Source organism: Oncorhynchus nerka, linkage group LG11 (assembly GCF_034236695.1).
Source record: "Oncorhynchus nerka isolate Pitt River linkage group LG11, Oner_Uvic_2.0, whole genome shotgun sequence".
NCBI lineage: Eukaryota > Metazoa > Chordata > Actinopteri > Salmoniformes > Salmonidae > Oncorhynchus > Oncorhynchus nerka.
The window spans coordinates 66,237,417-66,262,325 of NC_088406.1; the positions used below are offsets into that span (position 1 = coordinate 66,237,417).

Below are 24,909 nucleotides of genomic sequence, written 5' to 3' on the forward strand. Positions count from 1 at the left end.
ACTGCAGCCGAGGTGAGTAAGACATTTAAACGTGTTAACCCTCGCAAGGCTGCAGGCCCAGACGGCATCCCCAGCCGCGCCCTCAGAGCATGCGCAGACCAGCTGGCCGGTGTGTTTACGGACATATTCAATCAATCCCTATACCAGTCTGCTGTTCCCACATGCTTCAAGAGGGCCACCATTGTTCCTGTTCCCAAGAAAGCTAAGGTAACTGAGCTAAAAGACTACCGCCCCGTAGCACTCACTTCCGTCATCATGAAGTGCTTTGAGAGACTAGTCAAGGACCATATCACCTCCACCCTACCTGACACCCTAGACCCACTCCAATTTGCTTACCGCCCAAATAGGTCCACAGACGATGCAATCTCAACCACACTGCACACTGCCCTAACCCACCTGGACAAGAGGAATACCTATGTGAGAATGCTGTTCATCGACTACAGCTCGGCATTCAACACCATAGTACCCTCCAAGCTCGACCCCGCCCTGTGCAACTGGGTACTGGACTTCCTGACGGGCCGCACCCAGGTGGTGAGGGTAGGCAACAACATCTCCTCCCCGCTGATCCTCAACACGGGGGCCCCACAAGGGTGCGTTCTGAGCCCTCTCCTGTACTCCCTGTTCACCCACGACTGCGTGGCCACGCACGCCTCCAACTCAATCATCAAGTTTGCGGACGACACAACAGTGGTAGGCTTGATTACCAACAACGACGAGACGGCCTACAGGGAGGAGGTGAGGGCCCTCGGAGTGTGGTGTCAGGAAAATAACCTCACACTCAACGTCAACAAAACTAAGGAGATGATTGTGGACTTCAGGAAACAGCAGAGGGAACACCCCCCTATCCACATCGATGGAACAGTAGTGGAGAGGGTAGCAAGTTTTAAGTTCCTCGGCATACACATCACAGACAAACTGAATTGGTCCACTCACACTGACAGCGTCGTGAAGAAGGCGCAGCAGCGCCTCTTCAACCTCAGGAGGCTGAAGAAATTCGGCTTGTCACCAAAAGCACTCACAAACTTCTACAGATGCACAATGGAGAGCATCCTGGCGGGCTGTATCACCGCCTGGTACGGCAACTGCTCCGCCTCAACCGTAAGGCTCTCCAGAGGGTAGTGAGGTCTGCACAACGCATCACCGGGGGCAAACTACCTGCCCTCCAGGACACCTACACCACCCGATGTTACAGGAAGGCCATAAAGATCATCAAGGACATCAACCACCGAACCACTGCCTGTTCACCCCGCTATCATCCAGAAGGCGAGGTCAGTACAGGTGCATCAAAGCTGGGACCGAGAGACTGAAAAACAGCTTCTATCTCAAGGCCATCAGACTGTTAAACAGCCACCACTAACATTGAGTGGCTGCTGCCAACACACTGTCATTGACACTGACCCAACTCCAGCCACTTTAATAATGGGAATTGATGGGAAATGATGTAAATATATCACTAGCCACTTTAAACAATGCTACCTTATATAATGTTACTTACCCTACATTATTCATCTCATATGCATACGTATATACTGTACTCTAGATCATCGACTGCATCCTTATGTCACTAGCCACTTTAACTATGCCACTTTGTTTACTTTGTCTACATACTCATCTCATATGTATATACTGTACTCGATACCATCTACTGTATGCTGCTCTGTACCATCACTCATTCATATATCCTTATGTACATATTCCTTATCCCCTTACACTGTGTATAAGACAGTAGTTTTGGAATTGTTAGTTAAATTACTTGTTGGTTATCACTGCATTGTCGGAACTAGAAGCACAAGCATTTCGCTACACTCGCATTAACATCTGCTAACCATGTGTATGTGACAAATAAAATTGGATTTGATTTGATTTGTCCAGTTCTGGCATTGAGGTCGCCACAGACTAGTACATTTCTCTGGGCCTGGAAATTGTTGATCTCCCCCTCTAGGATGGAGAAGCAGTCATCGTTAAAGTAAGAGGATTCTATTAGGGGGGCATATAGCTAGCACACATGAGGACATTTTTCTCTTATTAATTTCTAGCCAAATGTGAAATGTTCCTGACTCATTTAATAGCGTGGGTTAGGTCTGCAATGTACCAAATTAGCATACCCCCTGAGTCTCTTCCCTGTTTCACACCTGGTGGTTTGGTGGATGGGACTACCAGCTCTCTGTAACCTAGAGGGCAACCAGTGGGTCCTTGGGCGGCTGTAGTGGGGGTTGGGCCTGTTGCTCTGCTCACGGCCTGGGCATATGTCCTGCTGTTATGTTGAGGTCCTGGACGCAGTGGCGTGTGGCCAGGGTTTGTCTTAGCTGGTTGGGGTGTGGCTGGTGATGCTGTGGTCTGGATGTAGGTCCTTTTGGTGTGGGTTCTCTCAGTGCAGTTCCTTCGGGAGGGGGTCTTGCACATCTGGGAGGGTGTCTCGCTGGTCTCGGCGGGTTGTCCGTTGCTCCTGTGTGAGGTGCTGGGGCTACGATTGAGGGTGATGTCCTTCAGGGTCCTGGAAAAAGTTGGAATTTCTGCCTTGTAGAGGTGGACCTGGTCGTAGAGGCTGTTCTAGTCCAGGGTGGAGTTGTGGGCTAGGTAGACATTAGGTTTTGAGGTACAGTCTCGCGAAATGCTTGCATTCACCTGCTGTATGGTGGCAGGGTGAAATTATTTGTGGTAGAAGGGTCTCTCTCGCTCGCTCTTTCTCCTTTGCCAAGATAATCCATCCCCCTGACAGGTGTGGCATATCAAGCCGCTGATTAAACAGCATGGTCATTACACAGGTGCCTTGTGCTGGGGACAATAAAAGGACACTAAAATGCGCAGTTGTGTCACACAACACAATTCCACAGATGTCTCAAGTTGAGGGAGCGTGCAATTGGCATGCTGACTGCAGGAATGTCCACAAGAGCTGTTTCCAGATAATTTAATGTAAATGTCTCTACCATATGCCTCACAACCGCAGCCCACGTGTATGGTGTCGTGGGGGCGAGGGGTTTGCTGATGTAAACGTTGTGAACAGAATGCCCCATGGTGGCGGTGGGGTTATGTTATGCCCAGGCATAAGCTATGGACAACAAACTCAATTGCATTTTATCGATGGCAATTTGTATGCACAGAGATACTGTGACGAGATCATGAGGCCCATTGTGGTGCCATTCATCCCCCGCAGTCACCTCACACCAGATACTGACTGGTTTTCTGATCCACACCCCTACCTTTTCCCCCCAAGGTGCATATCTGTATTCCCAGCCATGTGAAATCCATAAATTAGGGCTTAATGAATTTATATCAATTGACTATTTTCCTCATATGAACTGTAACTCAGTAAAATCTTTGAAATGGTTGTGTTTATATTTTTGTTCAGTATATATGACTCTAAAGACTGAGGTATAGACTTGGGAGGAGTAATTTTACATTTACTTGTTTTTTTGTCATTTAGGAGACTTGAGCAACTCACAATAGCAATTGGGGTTCAGTGCCTTGCTCAAGAACACATCCACAACTTGGGGATTTGAACTAGCTCCAGAAATATTCCCGAGTTGCTGACTTGGAATTCCTAGTTGTTTTGAATGCTGGCATAAGTGTTTAGACACCGGACGGTAACCAATAACACAATTTTTCTTATTAGCGTCATGGCAGCAACACTAGTTTCCCGCCAGCAGCATTAAGACTTCCAGTTTTCCAATTTTTGCCTTCAAAATAAAAGACTGCGGTAAAACGCTGTGTGTATGATACGAAATCAATCATTTTTCCAGCTTTGCATAGTGCATAATGTTAAAATAATAAACTAAAAAGAGAATGACTACTTTATATAAGATACATCATATTATAATGTGGTACACATTGAGAAATGCTTGGAACTTGAGTAAATGAATGTAAAGAACATAATATTCTACAGACCACATTGATCTAGTACTAGAGTCTATATATTGTGTTATTTATTGGATGATACCCAGCAAACCCACTAATTTCATTGCTCCCAATGCAATACATTGTAGGCCTATAAATTACATTATTGGCTTAGAGAGAAAACACTATTCTATGTGCCAATGTAAAAGTGGGGTTGGAAATACTCAGTAGGGTCTGTAGAATGTATGGTGTTATTTCATGGGGGACTGAGGTTGGTCCCAATGGAATGGGTGGAGCAAAAGACCAGCAACACTGTATTATTCAGAGCCCCATTGAAATGACACCAGATATACATTCTACAGACCCTACAAAACGTTTACTGCGGCACCCAAAATAGTTTTGCTCTATAAAGCCAATATGTATTACATTGGGGGCATTCATATGACTTTGGAACATGGTGCAAATGTCACTTAAATATGAACAAATGTAAATACACTCAGGTTATTGACAGTTTTCTACTATTACTTGCGGAACCTTTATTTTGAAGAATTTCTAAAACAACGTTGACCCGGAAGTACTTCACGTGTTGCTGACGAGACACTGATATTTCTCTTCACTTCGGTGTAAAACGGAAGTAAACTGTGACGAAGAACAATTTCCACGTTAGCGTTTTGATTTAGACCTTTATTAACACCACGGACATCTACATTTGACTTATTTAACTGCACAGCATCATATACTTACCACAGGTTATCTTTCATTCGCGTAGGAGACAGGACTTAGTTTATAGATGTTATCTATATAACGCTAGCTAGCTGCTAATGTTATCTAACAATGGCCAACTGTATTGTTTTTCACACTCAAATAGCCTCCATCATGGAGGTGCTAGCGAATGCAGCCGTGGCAGAGATCTGTAAACTCGTAGACGACGACTATGCAGTGTTTCGTTTGGAAATAACTCAAAGCCAGAAAGAAAACAGGGCATTGCGGAGGAAACTACAGCTACAGGAACTTAAGGTGTCACGGGAGCGCGCAGAGGGGACATTGCGAGAGCGCGTCCTCGCCAGTCGTCCCAGAAGTGTAAAGATCCTCGACCGATACAGAGGAATGGCAAGAGGTACATTTTGCATAAATGCGCTGCATAAGCTAAATAAAACTAAATTCAATGAACATGAAATATACTTCTACAGTATAGGCCATACATTTTTAATGCATTTACGGTGATACGGCCGATACAGAAGTCAGGGCATTCATACCTCATGCGTTTCGCGGAGCAGCACAGAGCTGTTGTGAAGGAAGTTGTATTCTATGGTATATTGGCAATTTTACAATTTAATGTGCATCCCACCACCAACTGTGAGGGATGGAAACAGGATTCCCATAAATGAATAAAAATACCAATCAAATACTAAACTAAATCAAACAACTTTGCTGTTTAAAAAATGTAACCGATCTGTTCCGAACTCAGGCTCAAGGGGAAACTGGGAGGGCAGGTCTTCCGGCGCCAGTACCTTGCAAGTCTTCAGATGTAAAGATCTTTAAGTACCAAAAACGTTTCTGCCACAATGTCCAGTTTCTTAGTCTTCTACGAGACTTGTGCCGTACAGTTAATAACTGTGGCAATGACTACCACAAAATCCACCATTGTAACACACGGTATCTTTTGACTGGCAGCAAATATTTACTACAGGCTGTGGTCCGTCCACTACCATATCTTCACGAGCATCCCTTGTTTCCCCAATTCTTTTAAATCACCTCTGCATAGGAGATTCGATTGACCGCTTTAACTACACCGTTCTTCAATATACTCTGTCCGTCTGCACACACTTGAATCATGGCCAAATCGTTTACAATTCTTACACTGCAATCGTTTGGAGACGAAAGCTCTTACATCGTATCTTACATAACCAAGCTTCACACGCGTAGGTTGCTCTTTATCAAAAAACAACAGGACCGACAGACTTTGAAAGAAATTGTCAAGCAAGCCAGTTTGTGTTTAAACATAACCTCTCTCTCCCCCACCTATTGTCAACCAATCATCTCCGTGCGGAGCTATACAGAGCGGTACTGAGCTCCATTTGGCCTTTGCGTGCCTCTGGAGACTCCGCGATTGCGTCACACCGTCTATACGGAGCCCCCGACCACATTTTCGGATCATGCATAAATTGGCTTAAGTCGCCCGGCTCCCCTCTGCGTATTTGTTCAGGGCCCGGTTTCCCAGAAGCATCTTAAGGCTAAGTATATTGTTAAAACCTTCGTAGGAGCATTGTTAAATCTCCAAGCTGTTTCCCAAAACCATAGTTAACGTTGCACTTAAACGCTCGTAATTTAACGCCTGCCTCAGCCAACTCGTAGAACAGCCGAGTGGGTTGTTAGATGCTTTTTTTTGCCCTCCAGCGTCACTTTATACATAGAAGATTTGTGTTATCCGTCTCTCTGTGACCGCCTATAACTTCACAACGAAGTTGACAACAAATACAAAGTTGCCAATGTCTTTGCAATTGTAGGGGTAAAATGCTTAAAAATGAAAATTGAGATGACTGCATTAAAAATATATAGCCTACCTACAATATAGGCCTATATGTTTCAATGATATTAAAATACATGTTCACTCAATTGAGTTTTATTTGTCTACTGTCTATTTTTTACCTCAATATATTTAATGAAATGTAGCTTAATGTGCTCAATGATCGTGATTGTATTGTGAAATCATGTTTATGTTAAGGTTGATTTGAATGGAGAAAACTGACCCGAGAGCAACACTGCCTTTCTTTCGATCCTACCAGTATCTACAGTTGAAGTCGGAAGTTTACATACACATAGGTTGGAGTCATTAAAACTCATTTTTCAACCACTCCACAAATTTCTTGTTAACAAACTATAGTTTTGTCAAGTCGGTTAGGACATCTACTTTGTGCATGACACAAGTAATTTTTCCAACAATTGTTTACAGACAGATTATTTCCCTTATCATTCACTGTATCACAATTCCAGTGGGTCAGAAGTTTACAAACACTAAGTTGACTGTGCCTTTAATCAGCTTGGAAAGTTCCAGAAAATTATGTCATGGCTTTAGCAGCTTCTGATAGGCTAATTGACGTAATTTGAGTCAATTGGAGGTGTACCTGTGGATGTATTTCAAGGCCTACCTTCAAACTCAGCACCTCTTTGCTTGACATCATGGGAAATCAGCCAAGACCCCAGAAAAAAAAGACAAGTCTGGTTCATCCTTGGGAGCAATTTCCAAATGCCTGAAGGTGCCACGTTCATCTGTACAAACAATAGTACGCAAGTATAAACACCAATGGACCACGTAGCAGTCATACTGCTCAGGAAGAAGATGTGTTCTGTGTCCTATAGATGAAAGTACTTTGGTGCGAAATGTGCAAATCAATCCCAGAACAACAGCAAAGGACCTTGTGAAGATGCTGGAGGAAACAGGTACAAAAGTATATCCACAGTAAAACGAGTCCTGTATCGGCATAAACTGAAAGGCCGCTCAGCAAGGAAGAAGCAACTGCTCCAAAACCGCCATTAAAAAAAGCCAGACTATGGTTTGCAACTGCACATGGGGACAAAGATCATACTTTTTGGAGAAATGTCCTCTGGTCTGATGAAACAAAAATATAATTGTTTGGCCGTAATGACCATCGTTATGTTTGGAGGAAAAACGGGGATGCTTGCAAGCTGAAGAACACCATCCCAACCGAGAAGCATGGGGGTGGCAGCATTATGTTGTGGGGATGCTTTGTTGCAGGAGGGACTGGTGCACTTCACAAAATAGATGGCTTCATGAGGGAGGAAAATTATGTGGATATATTGAAGCAACATCTCAAGACATCAGTCAGGAAGCTTGGTCGCAAATGGGTCTTCCAAATGGACAATGACCCCAAGCATACTTCCAAAGGTGTGGCAAAATGGCTTAAGGACAACAAAGTCAAGGTATTGGAGTGGCCATCACAAGCCCTGACCTCAATCCCATATTAAAATGTGTGGGCAGAACTGAAAAAGCGTGTGCGAGCAAGGAGGCCTTACAAACCTAACTAAGTTACGCCAGCTCTGTCAGGAGGAATGGGCCAAAATTCCCCCCAACTTATTGTGGGAAGCTTGTAGAAGGCTACCCGAAACGTTTGACCCAAGATAAACAATTTAAAGGCAATGCTACCAAATACTAATTGAGTGTATGTAAACTTCTGACCCACTGGGAATGTGATGAAAGAAATAACAACTGAAATAAATCATTCTCTGTACTATTATTCTGGCATTTCACATTCTTAAAATAAAGTGGTGATCCTAACTGACCTAAGACATGGCATTTTTACTCTGATTAAATGTCAGGAATTGTGAAAAACTTGAGTTTAAATGTATTTTTCTAAGTTGTATGTAAACCTCCGACTTCAACTGTATATCACCTTGATATACAGTACCAGTCAAATGTTTGGAGACACTTATGCACTTACTCATGTTTTTCATTGTTTTTACTATTTTCGACAATGTAGAATAATAGTGACATCAAAACTATGGAATAATGTAGTAACCAAAAAAGTTTAAACAAATCAAATTATATTTGAGATTCTTCAAAGTAGCCACCCTTTGCCTCGATGACAGTTTTGCACACTCTTGGCATTCTCTCAACCAGCGTCACCTGGAATGCTTATCCAACAGTCTTGAAGGAGTTCCCACATATGCTGATCACTTGTTGGATGCTTTTCCAACACTCTTCGTTCCAACGCATCCCAAACCATCTCAATTGGGTTGAGGTCGTTGTGGAGGTCAGGTGATTGTGGAGGTCAGGTCATCTGATGCAGCATGCCATCACTCTCTTTCTTGGTCAAATAGCCCTTACACAACCTGGAGGTGTGTTGGGTCATTGTCCTGTTGAAAAACAAATGATAGTGGGACTAAGCGCAAACCAGATGGGATGCCTTATCACATTTACATTTACATTTAAGTCATTTAGCAGACGCTCTTATCCAGAGCGACTTACAAATTGGTGCGTTCACCTTATGACATCCAGTGGAACAGCCACTTTACAATAGTGCATCTAAATCTTTTAAGGGGGGGTGAGAATGATTACTTTATCCTATCCTAGGTATTCCTTAAAGAGGTGGGGTTTCAGGTGTCTCCGGAAGGTGGTGATTGACTCCGCTGTCCTGGCGTCGTGAGGGAGTTTGTTCCACCATTGGGGGGCCAGAGCAGCGAACAGTTTTGACTGGGCTGAGCGGGAACTGTACTTCCTCAGTGGTAGGGAGGCGAGCAGGCCAGAGGTGGATGAACGCAGTGCCCTTGTTTGGGTGTAGGGCCTGATCAGAGCCTGGAGGTACTGAGGTGCCGTTCCCCTCACAGCTCCGTAGGCAAGCACCATGGTCTTGTAGCGGATGCGAGCTTCAACTGGAAGCCAGTGGAGAGAGCGGAGGAGCGGGGTGACGTGAGAGAACTTGGGAAGGTTGAACACCAGACGGGCTGCGGCGTTCTGGATGAGTTGTAGGGTTTAATGGCACAGGCAGGGAGCCCAGCCAACAGCGAGTTGCAGTAATCCAGACGGGAGATGACAAGTGCCTGGATTAGGACCTGCGCCGCTTCCTGTGTGAGGCAGGGTCGTACTCTGCGGATGTTGTAGAGCATGAACCTACAGGAACGGGCCACCGCCTTGATGTTAGTTGAGAACGACAGGGTGTTGTCCAGGATCACGCCAAGGTTCTTAGCGCTCTGGGAGGAGGACACAATGGAGTTGTCAACCGTGATGGCGAGATCATGGAACGGGCAGTCCTTCCCCGGGAGGAAGAGCAGCTCCGTCTTGCCGAGGTTCAGCTTGAGGTGGTGATCCGTCATCCACACTGATATGTCTGCCAGACATGCAGAGATGCGATTCGCCACCTGGTCATCAGAAGGGGGAAAGGAGAAGATTAATTGTGTGTCGTCTGCATAGCAATGATAGGAGAGACCATGTGAGGTTATGACAGAGCCAAGTGACTTGGTGTATAGCGAGAATAGGAGAGGGCCTAGAACAGAGCCCTGGGGACGCCAGTGGTGAGAGCGCGTGGTGTGGAGACAGATTCTCGCCACGCCACCTGGTAGGAGCGACCTGTCAGGTAGGACGCAATCCAAGCGTGGGCCGCGCCGGGAGATGCCCAACTCGGAGAGGGTGGAGAGGAGGATCTGATGGTTCACAGTATCGAAGGCAGCCGATAGGTCTAGAAGGATGAGAGCAGAGGAGAGAGAGTTAGCTTTAGCAGTGCGGAGCGCCTCCGTGATACAGAGAAGAGCAGTCTCAGTTGAATGACTAGTCTTGAAACCTGACTGATTTGGATCAAGAAGGTCATTCTGAGAGAGATAGCGGGAGAGCTGGCCAAGGACGGCACGTTCAAGAGTTTTGGAGAGAAAAGAAAGAAGGGATACTGGTCTGTAGTTGTTGACATCGGAGGGATCGAGTGTAGGTTTTTTCAGAAGGGGTGCAACTCTCGCTCTGTTGAAGACGGAAGGGACGTAGCCAGCGGTCAGGGATGAGTTGATGAGCGAGGTGAGGTAAGGGAGAAGGTCTCCGGAAATGGTCTGGAGAAGAGAGGAGGGGATAGGGTCAAGCGGGCAGGTTGTTGGGCGGCCGGCCATCACAAGACGCGAGATTCATCTGGAGAGAGAGGGGAGAAAGAGGTCAGAGCACAGGGTAGGGCAGTGTGAGCAGAACCAGCGGTGTCGTTTGACTTAGCAAACGAGGATCGGATGTCGTCGACCTTCTTTTCAAAATGGTTGACGAAGTCATCTGCAGAGGGAGGAGGAGGGGGGGAGGATTCAGGAGGGAGGAGAAGGTGGCAAAGGGCTTCCTAGGGTTAGAGGCAGATGCTTGGAATTTAGAGTGGTAGAAAGTGGCTTTAGCAGCAGAGACAGAAGAGGAAAATGTAGAGAGGAGGGAGTGAAGGATGCCAGGTCCGCAGGGAGGCGAGTTTTCCTCCATTTCCGCTCGGCTGCCCGGAGCCCTGTTCTGTGAGCTCTCAATGAGTCGTCGAGCCACGGAGCGGGAGGGGAGGACCGAGCCGGCCTGGAGGATAGGGGACATAGAGAGTCAAAGGATGCAGAAAGGGAGGAGAGGAGGGTTGAGGAGGCAGAATCAGGAGATAGGTTGGAGAAGGTTTGAGCAGAGGGAAGAGATGATAGGATGGAAGAGGAGAGAGTAGCGGGGGAGAGAGCGAAGGTTGGGACGGCGCGATACCATCCGAGTAGGGGCAGTGTGGGAAGTGTTGGATGAGAGCGAGAGGAAAAGGATACAAGGTAGTGGTCGGAGACTTGGAGGGGAGTTGCAATGAGGTTAGTGGAAGAACAGCATCTAGTAAAGATGAGGTCGAGCGTATTGCCTGCCTTGTGAGTAGGGGGAAGGTGAGAGGGTGAGGTCAAAAGAGGAGAGGAGTGGAAAGAAGGAGGCAGAGAGGAATGAGTCAAAGGTAGACGTGGGGAGGTTAAAGTCGCCCAGAACTGTGAGAGGTGAGCCGTCCTCAGGAAAGGAGCTTATCAAGGCATCAAGCTCATTGATGAACTCTCCGAGGGAACCTGGAGGGCGATAAATGATAAGGATGTTAAGCTTGAAAGGGCTGGTAACTGTGACAGCATGGAATTCAAAGGAGGCGATAGACAGATGGGTAAGGGGAGAAAGAGAGAATGACCACTTGGGAGAGATGAGGATCCCGGTGCCACCACCCCGCTGACCAGAAGCTCTCGGGGTGTGCGAGAACACGTGGGCGGACGAAGAGAGAGCAGTAGGAGTAGCAGTGTTATCTGTGGTGATCCATGTTTCCGTCAGTGCCAAGAAGTCGAGGGACTGGAGGGAGGCATAGGCTGAGATGAACTCTGCCTTGTTGGCCGCAGATCGGCAGTTCCAGAGGCTACCGGAGACCTGGAACTCCACGTGGGTCGTGCGCTGGGACCACCAGATTAGGTGGCGCGGCCACGCGGTGTGGAGCGTTTGTATGGTCTGTGCAGAGAGGAGAGAACAGGGATAGACAGACACATAGTTGACAGGCTACAGAAGAGGCTACGCTAATGCAAAGGAGATTGGAATGACTACACGTCTCGAATGTTCAGAAAGTTAAGCTTACGTAGCAAGAATCTTATTGACTAAAATGATTAAAATGATACAGTACTGCTGAAGTAGGCTAGCTGGCAGTGGCTGCGTTGTTGACTTTGTACATTACATTACATTACATTTAAGTAATTTAGCAGACGCTCTTATCCAGAGCGACTTACAAATTGGTGCATTCACCTTATGACATCCAGTGGAACAGTAGTGCATCTAAATCTTTTAAGGGGGGGGGGGTGAGAGGGATTACTTTATCCTATCCTAGGTATTCCTTAAAGAGGTGGGGTTTCAGGTGTCTCCGGAAGGTGGTGATTGACTCCGCTGTCCTGTAGGCTAGCTGGCAGTGGCTGCGTTGTTGACACTACACTAATCAAGTCGTTCCGTTGAGTGTGATAGTTTCTACAGTGCTGCTATTCGGGGGCTAGCTGGCTAGCTAGCAGTGTTGATTACGTTACGTTGCGTTAAAAGAACGACAATAGCTGGCTAGCTAACCTAGAAAATCGCTCTAGACTACACAATTATCTTTGATACAAAGACGGCTATGTAGCTAGCTATGTAGCTAGCTACGATCAAACAAATCAAACCGTTGTACTGTAATGAAATGAAATGAAAATGTGATACTACCTGTGGAGCGAAGCGGAATGCGACCGGGTTGTTGAGTGAGGAAGTTCTATTCGGTAGACGTTGGCTAGCTGTTGGCTAGCTAGCAGTGTCTCCTACGTTAAGGACGACAAATAGCTGGCTAGCTAACCTCGGTAAATTAAGATAATCACTCTAAGACTACACACTCTAAACTACACAATTATCTTGGATACGAAGACAGCAAAGACAACTATGTAGCTAGCTAACACTACACTAATCAAGTCGTTCAGTTGAGTGTAATAGTTTTTACAGTGCTGCTATTCGATAGACGGTGGACGTTTGCTAGCTGGCTAGCTGCTGGGCAGATAGCAGTGTAGACTACGTTAGGACGACGAAATACGATAATTACGCAATTATCTTTGATACAAAGACGGCTATGTAGCTAGCTAAGAAGAAATTGCTAAGATTAGACAAATCAAACCGTTGTACTATAATGAAATGTGAAATGTAAAAAGTTATACTACCTGCAGACCGAAGTGCGGATGCGACCATTCGCTCCAACCCGGAAGTAAAATGCTCAAAACATGTGTTGTAATATTATTGCACGACATAAATTGGTTACTTAAGATAGTTGCACAAATAGGCTACAATTTAGTAAAACACGCACATTAGGCTTTGCAACTGCGACCTACCTGACGCGCCCCCGACCTACCTGACGCTGCAGAATGCTGTGGTAGCTATGTTGGTTAAGTGTGCCTTGAATTCTAAATGAATCACTGACAGTGTCACCAGCAAAGCACCATCACACCTCCTCCTCTATGCTTCATTGTGGGAACCACACATGCAAAGATCATCTGTTCATCTACAGTACTCTCCATCTCACGAAGACATGGCTGTTGGAACCAAAAATCTTTCTTTTGGACCCATCAGACTAAAGGACAGATTTCCACCGGTCTAATGTCCATTACTCGTGTTTCTTGGCCCAAGCCAGTCTTCTTCTTATTGGTCTCCTTTAGTAGTGGTTTATTTGCAGCAATTCGACCATGAAGGCCCTGAATCACCCAGTCTCCTCTGTACAGTTGATGTTGAAATGTGTCTGTTACTTGAACCCTGTGAAGTATTTTATTTGGGCTGCAATTTCTGATGCTGGTATCTCTAATGAACTTATCCTCTGCAGCAGAGGTGGCTCTGGTTCTTCCTTTCCTGTGGCGGTCCTCACGAGAGCCAGTTTCATCAAAGCGCTTGATGGTTTTACAACTGCACTTGAAGAAACTTTCAAAGTTCTTGAAATTTTCCGTATTGACTGACCTTCATGTCTTAAAGTAACGATAGACTGTTGTTTCTCTTTGCTTATTTGAGCTCTTCTTGCCATAAAATGGACTTGGTCTTTTACCAAATAGGACTATCTTCTGTATACCACCCCTACCATGTCACAACACAACTGATTGGCTCATACGCATTAAGAAGGAAAGAAATTTCACTAATTAGCTTTTAACAAGGCATACCTGTTAAATGAAATGCATTCCAGGTGACTACTTCATGAAGCTGGTTGAGAGAATGCCAAGAGTGTGCAAAGCTGTCATCAAGGCAAGGGTGGCTACTTTGAAGAATCTCAAATATAAAATATATTTAGATTTGTTTAACACTTTTTGGGGTTACTACATGATTCCATATGTGTTATTTCATAGTTTTGATGTCTTCACTATTATTCTACAATGTAGAAAATAGTAAAAATAAAGAAAAACCCTTGAATGAGTAGGTGTGTCCAAACTTTTGACTGGTACGTATTGTACAATAAGGCCGTGACAACAAAAGACAAGTCACACAGTGGTGGAATAAATTAAACTACACATATGTTTGTTTCATCACAAAACCGGAGAGCAACATCCATCCGCTGAAGTCCACAAAACATATTTTGCATGTAACAAACCGTTATCACCTGCAGTATTGTGAAGCAATTTCATGTTTTCAACAAGTTTATTAAACAATTACTGATTTAGAACCACAGAGTTACCACAAGTCAGCACAAAGACAACAGGAGCACTGCCTCCGCTATTCCATCACCAATTCAACTTAAACATTTAAACATCAAATCAACAAGGCTATATATGCTTAGTTTAATACACTGAAAACAAAGTTAAAGATTTTTTTATGATTTAGTTCTATCAATGTTGCCAAATATCATGTGGCTATCCCTGGAACTGATTTCTGTGTGTGCTTGCGCATGTAAGTAAAAACATAATAACTTTAAAATAAGAAAAGTGGACTCGCCGAACTTGTAGACTAGTTGAACACCTATGCCATCCTCCTCTCTTTGATGTTGGCAAACCGGTCTATGGCTCTGTCATATAGCTCACTTTTAGTTTTTGTTGTCATGGGCTACATAGCTAAAATGCTTGCTAGCCTGACTTCCTCTCATGGGCAACAATGAACCAGCTAAGTTAGCTAGCTAGTTAGACTACGAGGCTACATCTCGACTCATATTGAACTTCAATCGTCTCAGGCCAGTGGTACAACATTAATTTATGGTTAGATTTGAATCGCCATCATAATCATTGGCCTGTGCAGAGAATTAAGTCAAAACCACCAGTCAAAATCCCCATCTCCATCCATGGCCAATTTAGCGAGCTAGCTACTGCAGACCAGAAACAATAAGGAAGTTTTGCTTAGGATGTGATTTGATTGGTGTGAAGCCGAATCCAAACTAACCTCCCTTGGGGGGCGTTTTCCTGCGCCAGGACAACCTACTGACAACCTACGCTGACTGGCTAATTATTATATAAAAAATGTTTACCAAGGGAGGCCAAATGCTTGCTGGCATCAATCAATCAAATGCTCCGGCGCAACATGTCATACTCTTTTGTTCCAGACAGCATCAGATACATGGGCTACACATACTGCAAATCAAATCAAGAGACAGAGGGGCGCTATTTCTCTCGCTCGGATGATTTCTCCCGTGAAATTCAGCCCCTTGCAAATAGATGGAAAATTATGAAAAAACAGAGAGATGAAAGAGACCTTATTTTAACATTTACATTTTTTTATAGGTCATATATTTGGGGAAGCCTGGCTTCCCTTGACGTCCATGAATACACAGCACTGTATTTAGGCTATTGTTTATATGTGTATTTCACACTATGTTGAGGTAAAAATCAGAGTATAATACTTATGTGGATGTCAAGCCCAATACATGTCATTGTCAGTTAAAACTACTTTGACGACCACCACCACCGCTTTCTGTATGCTAGCTATGCTACCAGTTTATACAAATGGGAGCTAGCATTTTGCAGTCTTTTTTTCTAAACCTGAAAAGTGACAACCTCTAAATGCGAAAAGAGCCAAATGTATTCAAATTGGATTTGAGTAACCACATTGTGGGCCTGTTACAACATATCAATCATGATGGATTTGACAAATATCCACTTTGTTAGATCATATTTTTTGAATGTGCGCCAATACAACTTCCTTCTATCCCCTACGGTCTGCATTCCATTGACCTCTTTACCGCGTCTATCCCCATTACCTTCCAGATCTCTTTCCAGGAGTTCAATCACATTTTTGTGTCTTTTGAAATCCCTACACGAGGTATCATAAATCGTTTTTTATTTATTTGTGAACTTCTTCTGATAGCCTTTCATCAAAGTTGATAGCCTTTCATTGGTTGTCAAGGAAGTGAGTTTGTGTTTATAGTGGATTTACACCACCCCAAACTTCCGTCAACCAATCATGTCAATGTGGAGCTATACGGAGCCCTCCACGTTGTTACAAAATATAAGAGGCGCATGGCATCGCTGTACGGAGCTCGATTTGGCCTCCACAAGCCTCCGAATGCTCCGCAATTGCGTCACACGGAGCCTTTGGATCAAGCATAAAAGTGGATCAAGCATAAAAGTTCTCTCTGCTTGGGCCCAGATGTGTTACCCAGAATTGGGTCTTGGTCAGTTTTTGGATAGTGTGCAATGATTCCCCTATCTTCCGGCAAGACACATTATATTCTAACCAGATTCTTGATTGGGGCTACAGGTACCCTACCGGATAAGAGTGTTTGAGCAGTAACCAAAAAGTCGCTTGCTTGAATCTCTGAGCCGACTAGGGGAAAAATCTGTTGATGTGCCCTTGCGCAAGGCACTTAACCCAAATCGCTCCTTTAAGTCGTTCTGGATAAGAGTCTCCTAAATGACTCAATGTAAAACTTTTTTTTTTACTGCATTTCAAATTATTTACTCAATGAAAACATTGTGATGCATGGAGCATAATACATCAATTAATAAATAGTATATCAAGAAGTTATGACAAGTGTTACCTTATATCCTAGCCAATTGTAGACAGTGTCAATATTGTACAATATACTGTTGAGCATTGACAATACCGAACTTAACCCCATCTTTCCCCCAATCACTCTCAGGTGAAGGACATCTCACTGGAGGCCAGAGGAGCTTTGTGAAGCCAGCGGGACACAATACATGGAGAGATGACCAATCAATCACTGTTGATGAGGGGAGTGGAACCTCCAACCAGCACGTTATTGTGATAGAGGTTAGTGTAATAGTATTACATCAAAGTTACAGTATATCAAATGTGGCCAGTTTATTTCAGAAAGGCTCCCCGCAGCTATTAACTTCCTTACATGTAACATCCTCATTTATCTGCCATAGGGGAGCTTGTGAGACTTCCCCATGACATTGTTATCCAATTATACGCATGTACTGATAATAACCTCCTCTCTTCTTGTGTCAGTCTGCAGATATAGAGGCTGCAGGTCCTGGGTTCAAGCAGGAGAGGTCTGAAGGAGAGGAGGACCCACGGCACATCAGAGACATCCAGACTGTAGCTACAGGGGGAGCTCCTGCCGCTCCAGAGGATCCCACCGCCTCACCAGCACAGCCCAGGACCAGACGCAGCATCACGGAGGTCAGTGGAATGCTGAACGCCGTCCTCAAGTCAGAGACAGATACCAAGACTTTAACTGTAACACAAAGGCTTTTACCCACAGGATCTGACCACAGATCAGACCCAGAAAGATTGGAGTCACTGGGCTGTCCTCCTGCTCTCGGCTCAGAGTATTTACTTTACGGTAACCTAAGCCCGAGGACGATTCAATCCCATCGGGACTCAGGTGACGTGTTAGAGACTGGCAATAATCCATCTTGTTCTTACACTACAGAGTTGGACCCTGACAACATGCCCTTGGGTTTAGAGAGACAGACTGATCTGTCTAGAGGGGACTGGAACCGGTACAGTAGTAGTGTATACTCTGAAGGGTGCTTAGATAAGAAAGGAGAGGGTCTGGTTGTAGGTGAAGTGACTGTGAAAGTGGAGGGCGACGCTCCTCCCACATGGAATGCAGATAGTCACCTAGGAGATGGACTCTCACAGGGCAGAGATTTCTTAGATTACAGTGAAAGCTTAGAAACAAATACAAATGTTGTTACCCACTCCCCTTTACACACGCTCAGGCATCACGACCCAGTGTCCACATCGATGGGGCCTTCAGATTCACATGGTCACGTCCTTTTCGATCAGGTGTTGAACTCAAACAATAGGACTAGAGCTCAGACTCAGGGAGGGGGAACCACATCAGGATATAGTAAAGAGAAACGGTTCCTCTGCATGTTCTGTAACAAAGGCTTCAGTTGCTCCCAGAAGGTGGAGAGGCACCAGAGGGTCCACACAGGGGAGAAACCATTCAGCTGTACCCAGTGTGACATGCGCTTCGCACAGGCTGGCCACCTGAAGAGGCACCAGAGGGTCCACACAGGGGAGAAACCCTACAACTGTACCCAGTGTGACATGCGCTTCGCACAGGCTGGTGACCTGAAGAGGCACCAGAGGGTCCACACAGGGGAGAAGCCCTATAGCTGCCCCCAGTGTGAGAAGAGGTTCTCAGAGAGGAGCTACCTCAGGATACACCAGCAGAAAAACCATTCCACTCTATAACATAGAAAGTAATCATTCCACTCGATAGCATCTGACATTTAGATCAAATCCTGCATTAAAGACACATTTTGATTGTTTTCAGCAGAAAAGACCCACAGATGCATTTGGAATAATCCTTGGTAGAATATTGTATCCAGATATTGTGTGAAATGATATGCACTGTACAAAACATTAGGAACACCTTCTTAAAATGGAGTTGCATCCCTTTTGTCCTTAGAACAGTCTCAATTAGTCTGTGCATGGACTCTACAAGGTGTCGAAAGCATTCCACAGGGATGCTGGCCCATGTCGACTCCAAGGCTTCCCACAGTTGTGTCAAGTTGGCTGGATGTCCTTCGGGTGATGGACCATTCTTGATACACACAGGGAAACAGTTGAGTGTGAAAAACCCAGCAGCATTGCAGTTCTTGACACACTCAAACCAACTACCATACCCCGTTAAAAGGCATTGTCGTCTTGTCCATTCACCCTCTGAATGGCACACATACACAATCCATGTCTCAATTGCCTCAAAGCTTAAAAATCCTTCTTTCACCTGTCTCCACCCCTTTATTTACACTGATTTAACAAGTGACATCAATAAGGGATCATAGCTTTCACCTGGATTCACCTGGTCAGTCTATGTCATGGAAAAAGCAGGAACGTGTTCCTAATGTTTTGTACACTCAGTGTATAAGCCACATAAGCCTAAAAAGGCTTATGTTACATATTGTGTTTGTACTGTGTAGGCTATATGATGTTCACAAATGCCTGTTTCATTACTTCCAATCAACTACTTCACCCCCCCACCACCAGACATGTTTAATAAGAAATGAATACAGTTGATCAACTTCATGCAGTTTTTTAGTTGAGACCTGTGTGTATATGTGTGGTTTTCATATGGTGTATTTAAAACTTGTTTATGTTTAATAAACACAAAATGTGACTTTTCATCCTAAGACTTTCATTGAGATTCTCTTTAGTATAAATCCCATCTGGACCCGTAAGCACAAAGCATCTCAGAATAGATCCCAGCAGTTCAAATCTGTTTTAAGACTAAAATAAACTCCCAGCTCAGAGTAGGTTTTAGGATGACGTCGAGACACTGCCCAGACTAACTCTGAGCCAGGAGTAAAATCAACTCATAAAAGTTTCTTAGCTGATAATCACGACATCCTGCAAAGGAAAGATAGCGATGACGCTCTTTGACGTTGTTTGCAAATGATAGGGAATAACCAATCACAATGAGGCATCACCAGCTGTGAACTCCATAGCATGCTTCAGACAACTTCGGCGAGTGTGACTACCATCAAATGTTGCAATGGTAAAACATTTTATATAATATTCACCCGACACGATCACTTTGCCCACTCTTAATTATCGCCTAATATGTTGGCATGAATAACCTTTAAACATTTTTTAACCCATTCTTATGATTGTCAAAAGCTGAATTTTGGACTATATTACCATTATACTGTGCCAACACCCGTCACTTCCCTTTAACAACTTTTCAACTTTGAACTCCCGTTTATCAAATCACTTGCCGATAATGTTGCGTATGTTTGAAAGGTTTGTCATCGGACACAATCAAAGTTAACATAAGCCCTAAATGCTTTCAGTTGCCCAACTTACCGGCATGCCCGATTTGAGGCTATTTACATTTTTTAACAACGTGATGTTGCACTCCAAAGGGATAACATGAAATAGCATGATGTAGGTCATTAAATAATCAAAAGAAAAACGTGTTTATTTATTAGCCTAGTGGTTATAAGCATTTAGGCATATCATGTGAAATAGGCCACGTGAAATCATTGTCAAAATCGACCAGAGAGTCTAGATTATTTATGCATTGATCATATAGACATGTATCAAAACATTATTTTAATAACTTCAAAGCAATTGCATGTGGCACAGGAACCACTGACTCGCTTCATTACCAAGACACCTGCTGGTAACCCTTAACTGGTTAGGACAGCTCATCCTAAATATCTGTTGACAAGGTGGGACTGTTATGGCTAAAGAGGCTTCACACATAGCTTTTATTTTTACCCATCAGAGTAGGAATCAAATGTCTCTTATCAGCACTTACGACCAATTTTCTACTCTGAGAGGCTTTTGTTAACACGGGCCCAACAAAGAGTCTCAGAGTAAAAGTGCTGATCGAGGATCAGGTCCCCACCTGTCTACATAGTCTTATTCTTTATGATCTAAAAAGGCAAAACTGATCCTAGATCAGCACTCCTCTGAGAGGCTTTGTGGATACAGACCCCTGATTTCACCCTATTCTACATACCCACGACAGAGCATTAATCAAATCAAATGTATTTATATAGCCCTTCGTACATCAGCTTATATCTCAAAGTGCTGTACAGAAACCCACCCCAAACAGCAAGCAATGCAGGTGTAGAAACACGGTGGCTAGGAAAAACTCCCTAGAAAGGCCAAAACCTAGGAAGAAACCTAGAGAGGAACCAGGCTATGTGGGGTGGCCAGTCCTCTTCTGGCTGTGCCGGGTGGAGATTATAACAGAACATGGCCAAGATGTTCAAATGTTCATAAATGGCCAGCATGGTCGAATAATAATAAGGCAGAACAGTTGAAACTGGAGCAGCAGCACGGTCAGGTGGACTGGGGACAGCAAGGAGTCATCATGTCAGGTAGTCCTGGGGCATGGTCCTAGGGCTCAGGTCCTCCGAGAGAGAGAAAGAAAGAAAGAGAGAAGGAGAGAATTAGAGAACGCACACTTAGATTCACACAGGACACCGAATAGGACAGGAGAAGTACTCCAGATAAGATTAAAACCAGACTACTTACTAATGATACCTACACATCCCCACACACTAACAAACACCTACTGTACAGGTCAAAATAGTTCAGTCAGGTTTGTCTGATGATGACCTCATAGCTGACTCATATTTACCCACAACATCATATTTATGTCCACCATGATGTGTTTAACAACAATGAAGTTATTCTGTAATTACAGTATAGGACTCAAACGTAGAATGTACACACACACGATAACAAAGATTCTGTGTTGTAGATATGTGATAGTAGAGTAGTGGCCTGAGGACACACTTAATGTGTTGTGAAAGGTAATGTTTTCATTGTGCTGAACCCCAGGAAGTGTAGGTCCTCCCTTGGCAGCAGCTAATGGGGACCCTTAATACATACAAACGTAGTGGGGATGGGTAAACACTCCATGTTGAAAGTCTGTTTATCTGTGTGTACGTAGCTGAGGGAGTGTATGTCTGTGTAATCTGTATCATCTGTCTCTTCCAGGAGGAGGAGAGCCCAGAGGTGCTGCTGGTGAAGGAGGAGGGTCTGGGGAACCCTGAGGGGACCATGGTCATGGAGGACAACCAGACTACACCTCCTGAACCCACAGAGGAACCAGCTGAGCAGCACAGGACCACACACAGTCTCACTGAGGTGAGCCCACTGTGAACTACTGTCTGATGGTATTAGGTCAGGGCCTGTATCCACAAAGCCTCTCGGAGTAGGAGTGCTGTTCTTGGATCAGTTTAGCCTTTTTGGTGTGGGACCCTGCGTTTGAATTATCCAACCATTTAAGTGTCAAGTAATCACATCAACTAACATGTTTGCATAGTACTCATAGCAAACCCTCATTGTCCAATCAGAAGATGCTCCATAGCAGGGTGCTCATATCAGATTTCTTGATCCAACATCCTCTCACTCTGTATCTCTTACAGTCAGTAGACATGCAGGATGGGAAGCCTGATCTGCTGCTGGTCAAAGAGGAGACAGTAGAAGACGGACCAGAGAGCATTGATCTGCTGAGTGGACTAAAGATGGGGGATCAAGGTAAAGGAGAAATACATATAACCTACATAGAGTATGAGTACTTTATTTCCAAAACAATATCAATACAATTTGTATGAAATATAAAAATAAACAATATGATGTACATCAACATAAGTCATAGATATCACCAGGCAAATAACATGCACAAATTCCATGTCTATGATTGTTGTTCTGTTGCTAAGTCTGGATTGTAACATTTGCCTGAAGGTGGCTGGCTGGAGGCTAACAGAGGAGACTGGGCGGCCATCTTGGATTCCCAGACTGGTGCAGCCAAGGGCCCAGAGGATGACATCCCCGAGCAAGCCGGGACCAGAAGCGACATAGTGGATGTCAGTGGATGGGACAGCGTCCTCAACTCTGGGCTGGGGAACAACACTGTTAACCACAACCAGAAACAGACTGTCAAATACAAAACAACAACCAAACTTAGTCTCCATGACAACAGACTGGCTGAGACCAGGACGAGGTTTAGATTTGGTCCGCGGGGACGGGGAGGTGTCAGTATGCGGCAGGAGAGAACAGACACAGACTCTGCTAGCGAAGCTCCGTCCTGCTCCTATAGTTGTGATTCAGAGAGACTGATGACTCCTCAGGTTAACCATCGAACAGGTGCTGCCTTCAGCCTGCCTTCTATAGGATCTATCAACTGGAACATGGACCCTGCAACAACACAGACACTCCCTGGCCGTCCTCCTCACACTCTCCTAATGTTAAACCAGACCTCAGACAATGCCAGTGCACTAAATGGCTACACAAGCCCATTGACAAATGACAGTAGTAGCAACGCTATCAGCAGATCTGGTGGCAAAGAGAAGTGCTTCCCGTGTTCATTCTGTTGGAAAGTCTTCAGTTTCCGCAAACAGATGGAGAGCCATCAGAGGATGCACACGGGGGAGAAACCGTTTGGCTGCCACCTGTGTGAGAAGAGGTTCTCCCACCAGCACCACCTGAAGAGGCACCAGAGGGTCCATACAGGGGAGAAACCCTACAGCTGCCCCCAGTGTGAGAAGAGGTTCTCCCACCAGCACCATCTGAAGACGCACCTGAAGGTCCACACGGGAGAGAGGCCATTCACCTGTACACACTGCGGGAAGAGGTTCTCAGAGAGGAGCTACCTTAGGATACACCAGCAGAAAATGCACATGGCCCATGTATAGAGTATAGTAACATGTTATGTAGTACTAGCTAGTATGTTTGTAGTTAATTCTGTTGGTTTTGGATGTAGGAGGGAACTGAGGAAAGAATGAGTATGATGAGGCAGATTAAATGATATGGTGATGGATGGTGTCTGTAAAAAATGCTTTACTTATGAAGAGTGACAACCTTGTCCTGTTGTTTGATAATAAAGAAAATATATGCCTTAATTCATGTTTACTTGACATGAAGTAGAGAAGCTGTGATGTTGAACCTTTTCCAAGGCATTCTAAAAATCATTTGATCAAAGCGAGGGTACCAGATAAGTTTGTTTACTTGTCACATGTATAATTGTGTGCAATAAAAGTACTGTACTAAACGTTATGTGAGTATGACCGTTTTGTTCAAATGGAATACAAAATTGACTCTGTACTGACTGACTTGTATATTTTTGTATCATTACAGGGACTGGGTTTCCCTTCTCTGTCGAACCAAAACATTATACTTAATTTTAAAATATATATTATTATTTATTTTTTCCCCCCTTTTTCTCCCCAATTTCGCTACAACTCCATAGGACTCAGGAGAGGCGAAGGTCGAGAGCCATGCGTCCTCCGAAACACAACCCAACCAAGCCGCACTGCTTTTTAACACAGCGCCCATCCAACCCGGAAGCCAGCCGCACCAATGTGTTGGAGGAAACACAGTACACCTAGCGACCTGGTCAGCGTGCACTGCACCCGGCCCGCCACTAGTGTCACTAGTGCACGATAAGACAAGGATATCCCTGCCGGCCAAACCCTCCCTAACCCGGACGACGCTAGGCCAATTGTGCACCACCCAATGGGCCTCCCGGTCGCAGCCGGCTGCGACAGAGCCTGAGCTCGAATCCAGAGTCTCTGTTGGCACAGCCTTAGAACACTGTGCCACCCGGGAGGTCCTATTATACTTAATTGTTGAATCAACACATACAGTTTAAGTCAGAAGTTTACATAGGCCTTAGCCAAATTCATTTAAACTCAGTATTTCACTATTCCTGACATTTAATCCTAGTAACAAATACCCTGTTTTAGGTCAGTTAGGATCACCACTGTATTTTAAGAATGTGAAATGTCAGATTATTTATTTAATTTCAGCTTTTATTTCTTTCATCACATTCCCAGTGGGTCAGAAGTGTACATACACTCAATTAGTATTTGGTAGCATTGCCTCTAAATTATTTAACTTGGGTCAAAAATGTAAGGTAGCCTTCCACAAGCTTCCTAGAATAAGTTGGGTGAATTTTGGCCCATTCCTCCTGACAGAGCTGGTGTAACTGAGTCAGGTTTGTAGGCCTCCTTGCTCGTACACACTTTTTCAGTTCTGCCCACAAATTTTCTATGGGATTGAGGTCAGGGCTTTGTGATGGTCACTCCAATACCTTAACTTTGTTGTCCTTAATACCTCTCTGGGATATGTGGGACGCTAGCCACCTGGCCAAAAGACAGTGAAAATGCAGAGCGCCAAATTCAAATAAATTACTATAAAATCTAACTTTCATGAAATCACAC

At 44.6% G+C, this 24,909-nt stretch overlaps 1 protein-coding gene across 1 annotated transcript; it reads left to right on the forward strand.

Annotated features, from left to right (window-relative positions):
- Positions 1–4,440: 4,440 nt before the first annotated feature.
- Positions 4,441–23,738, forward strand: LOC135574034 (zinc finger protein 777-like). The gene is made up of 6 exons (XM_065024797.1): positions 4,441–4,951; positions 16,890–17,020; positions 17,222–17,395; positions 21,683–21,832; positions 22,114–22,225; positions 22,433–23,738. Exons 1-6 carry the CDS (start codon positions 4,669–4,671, stop codon positions 23,380–23,382), a joined length of 1,800 nt encoding a protein of 599 aa, XP_064880869.1. The 5' UTR covers positions 4,441–4,668; the 3' UTR covers positions 23,383–23,738.
- The last annotated feature ends 1,171 nt before the right edge of the window (positions 23,739–24,909 follow it).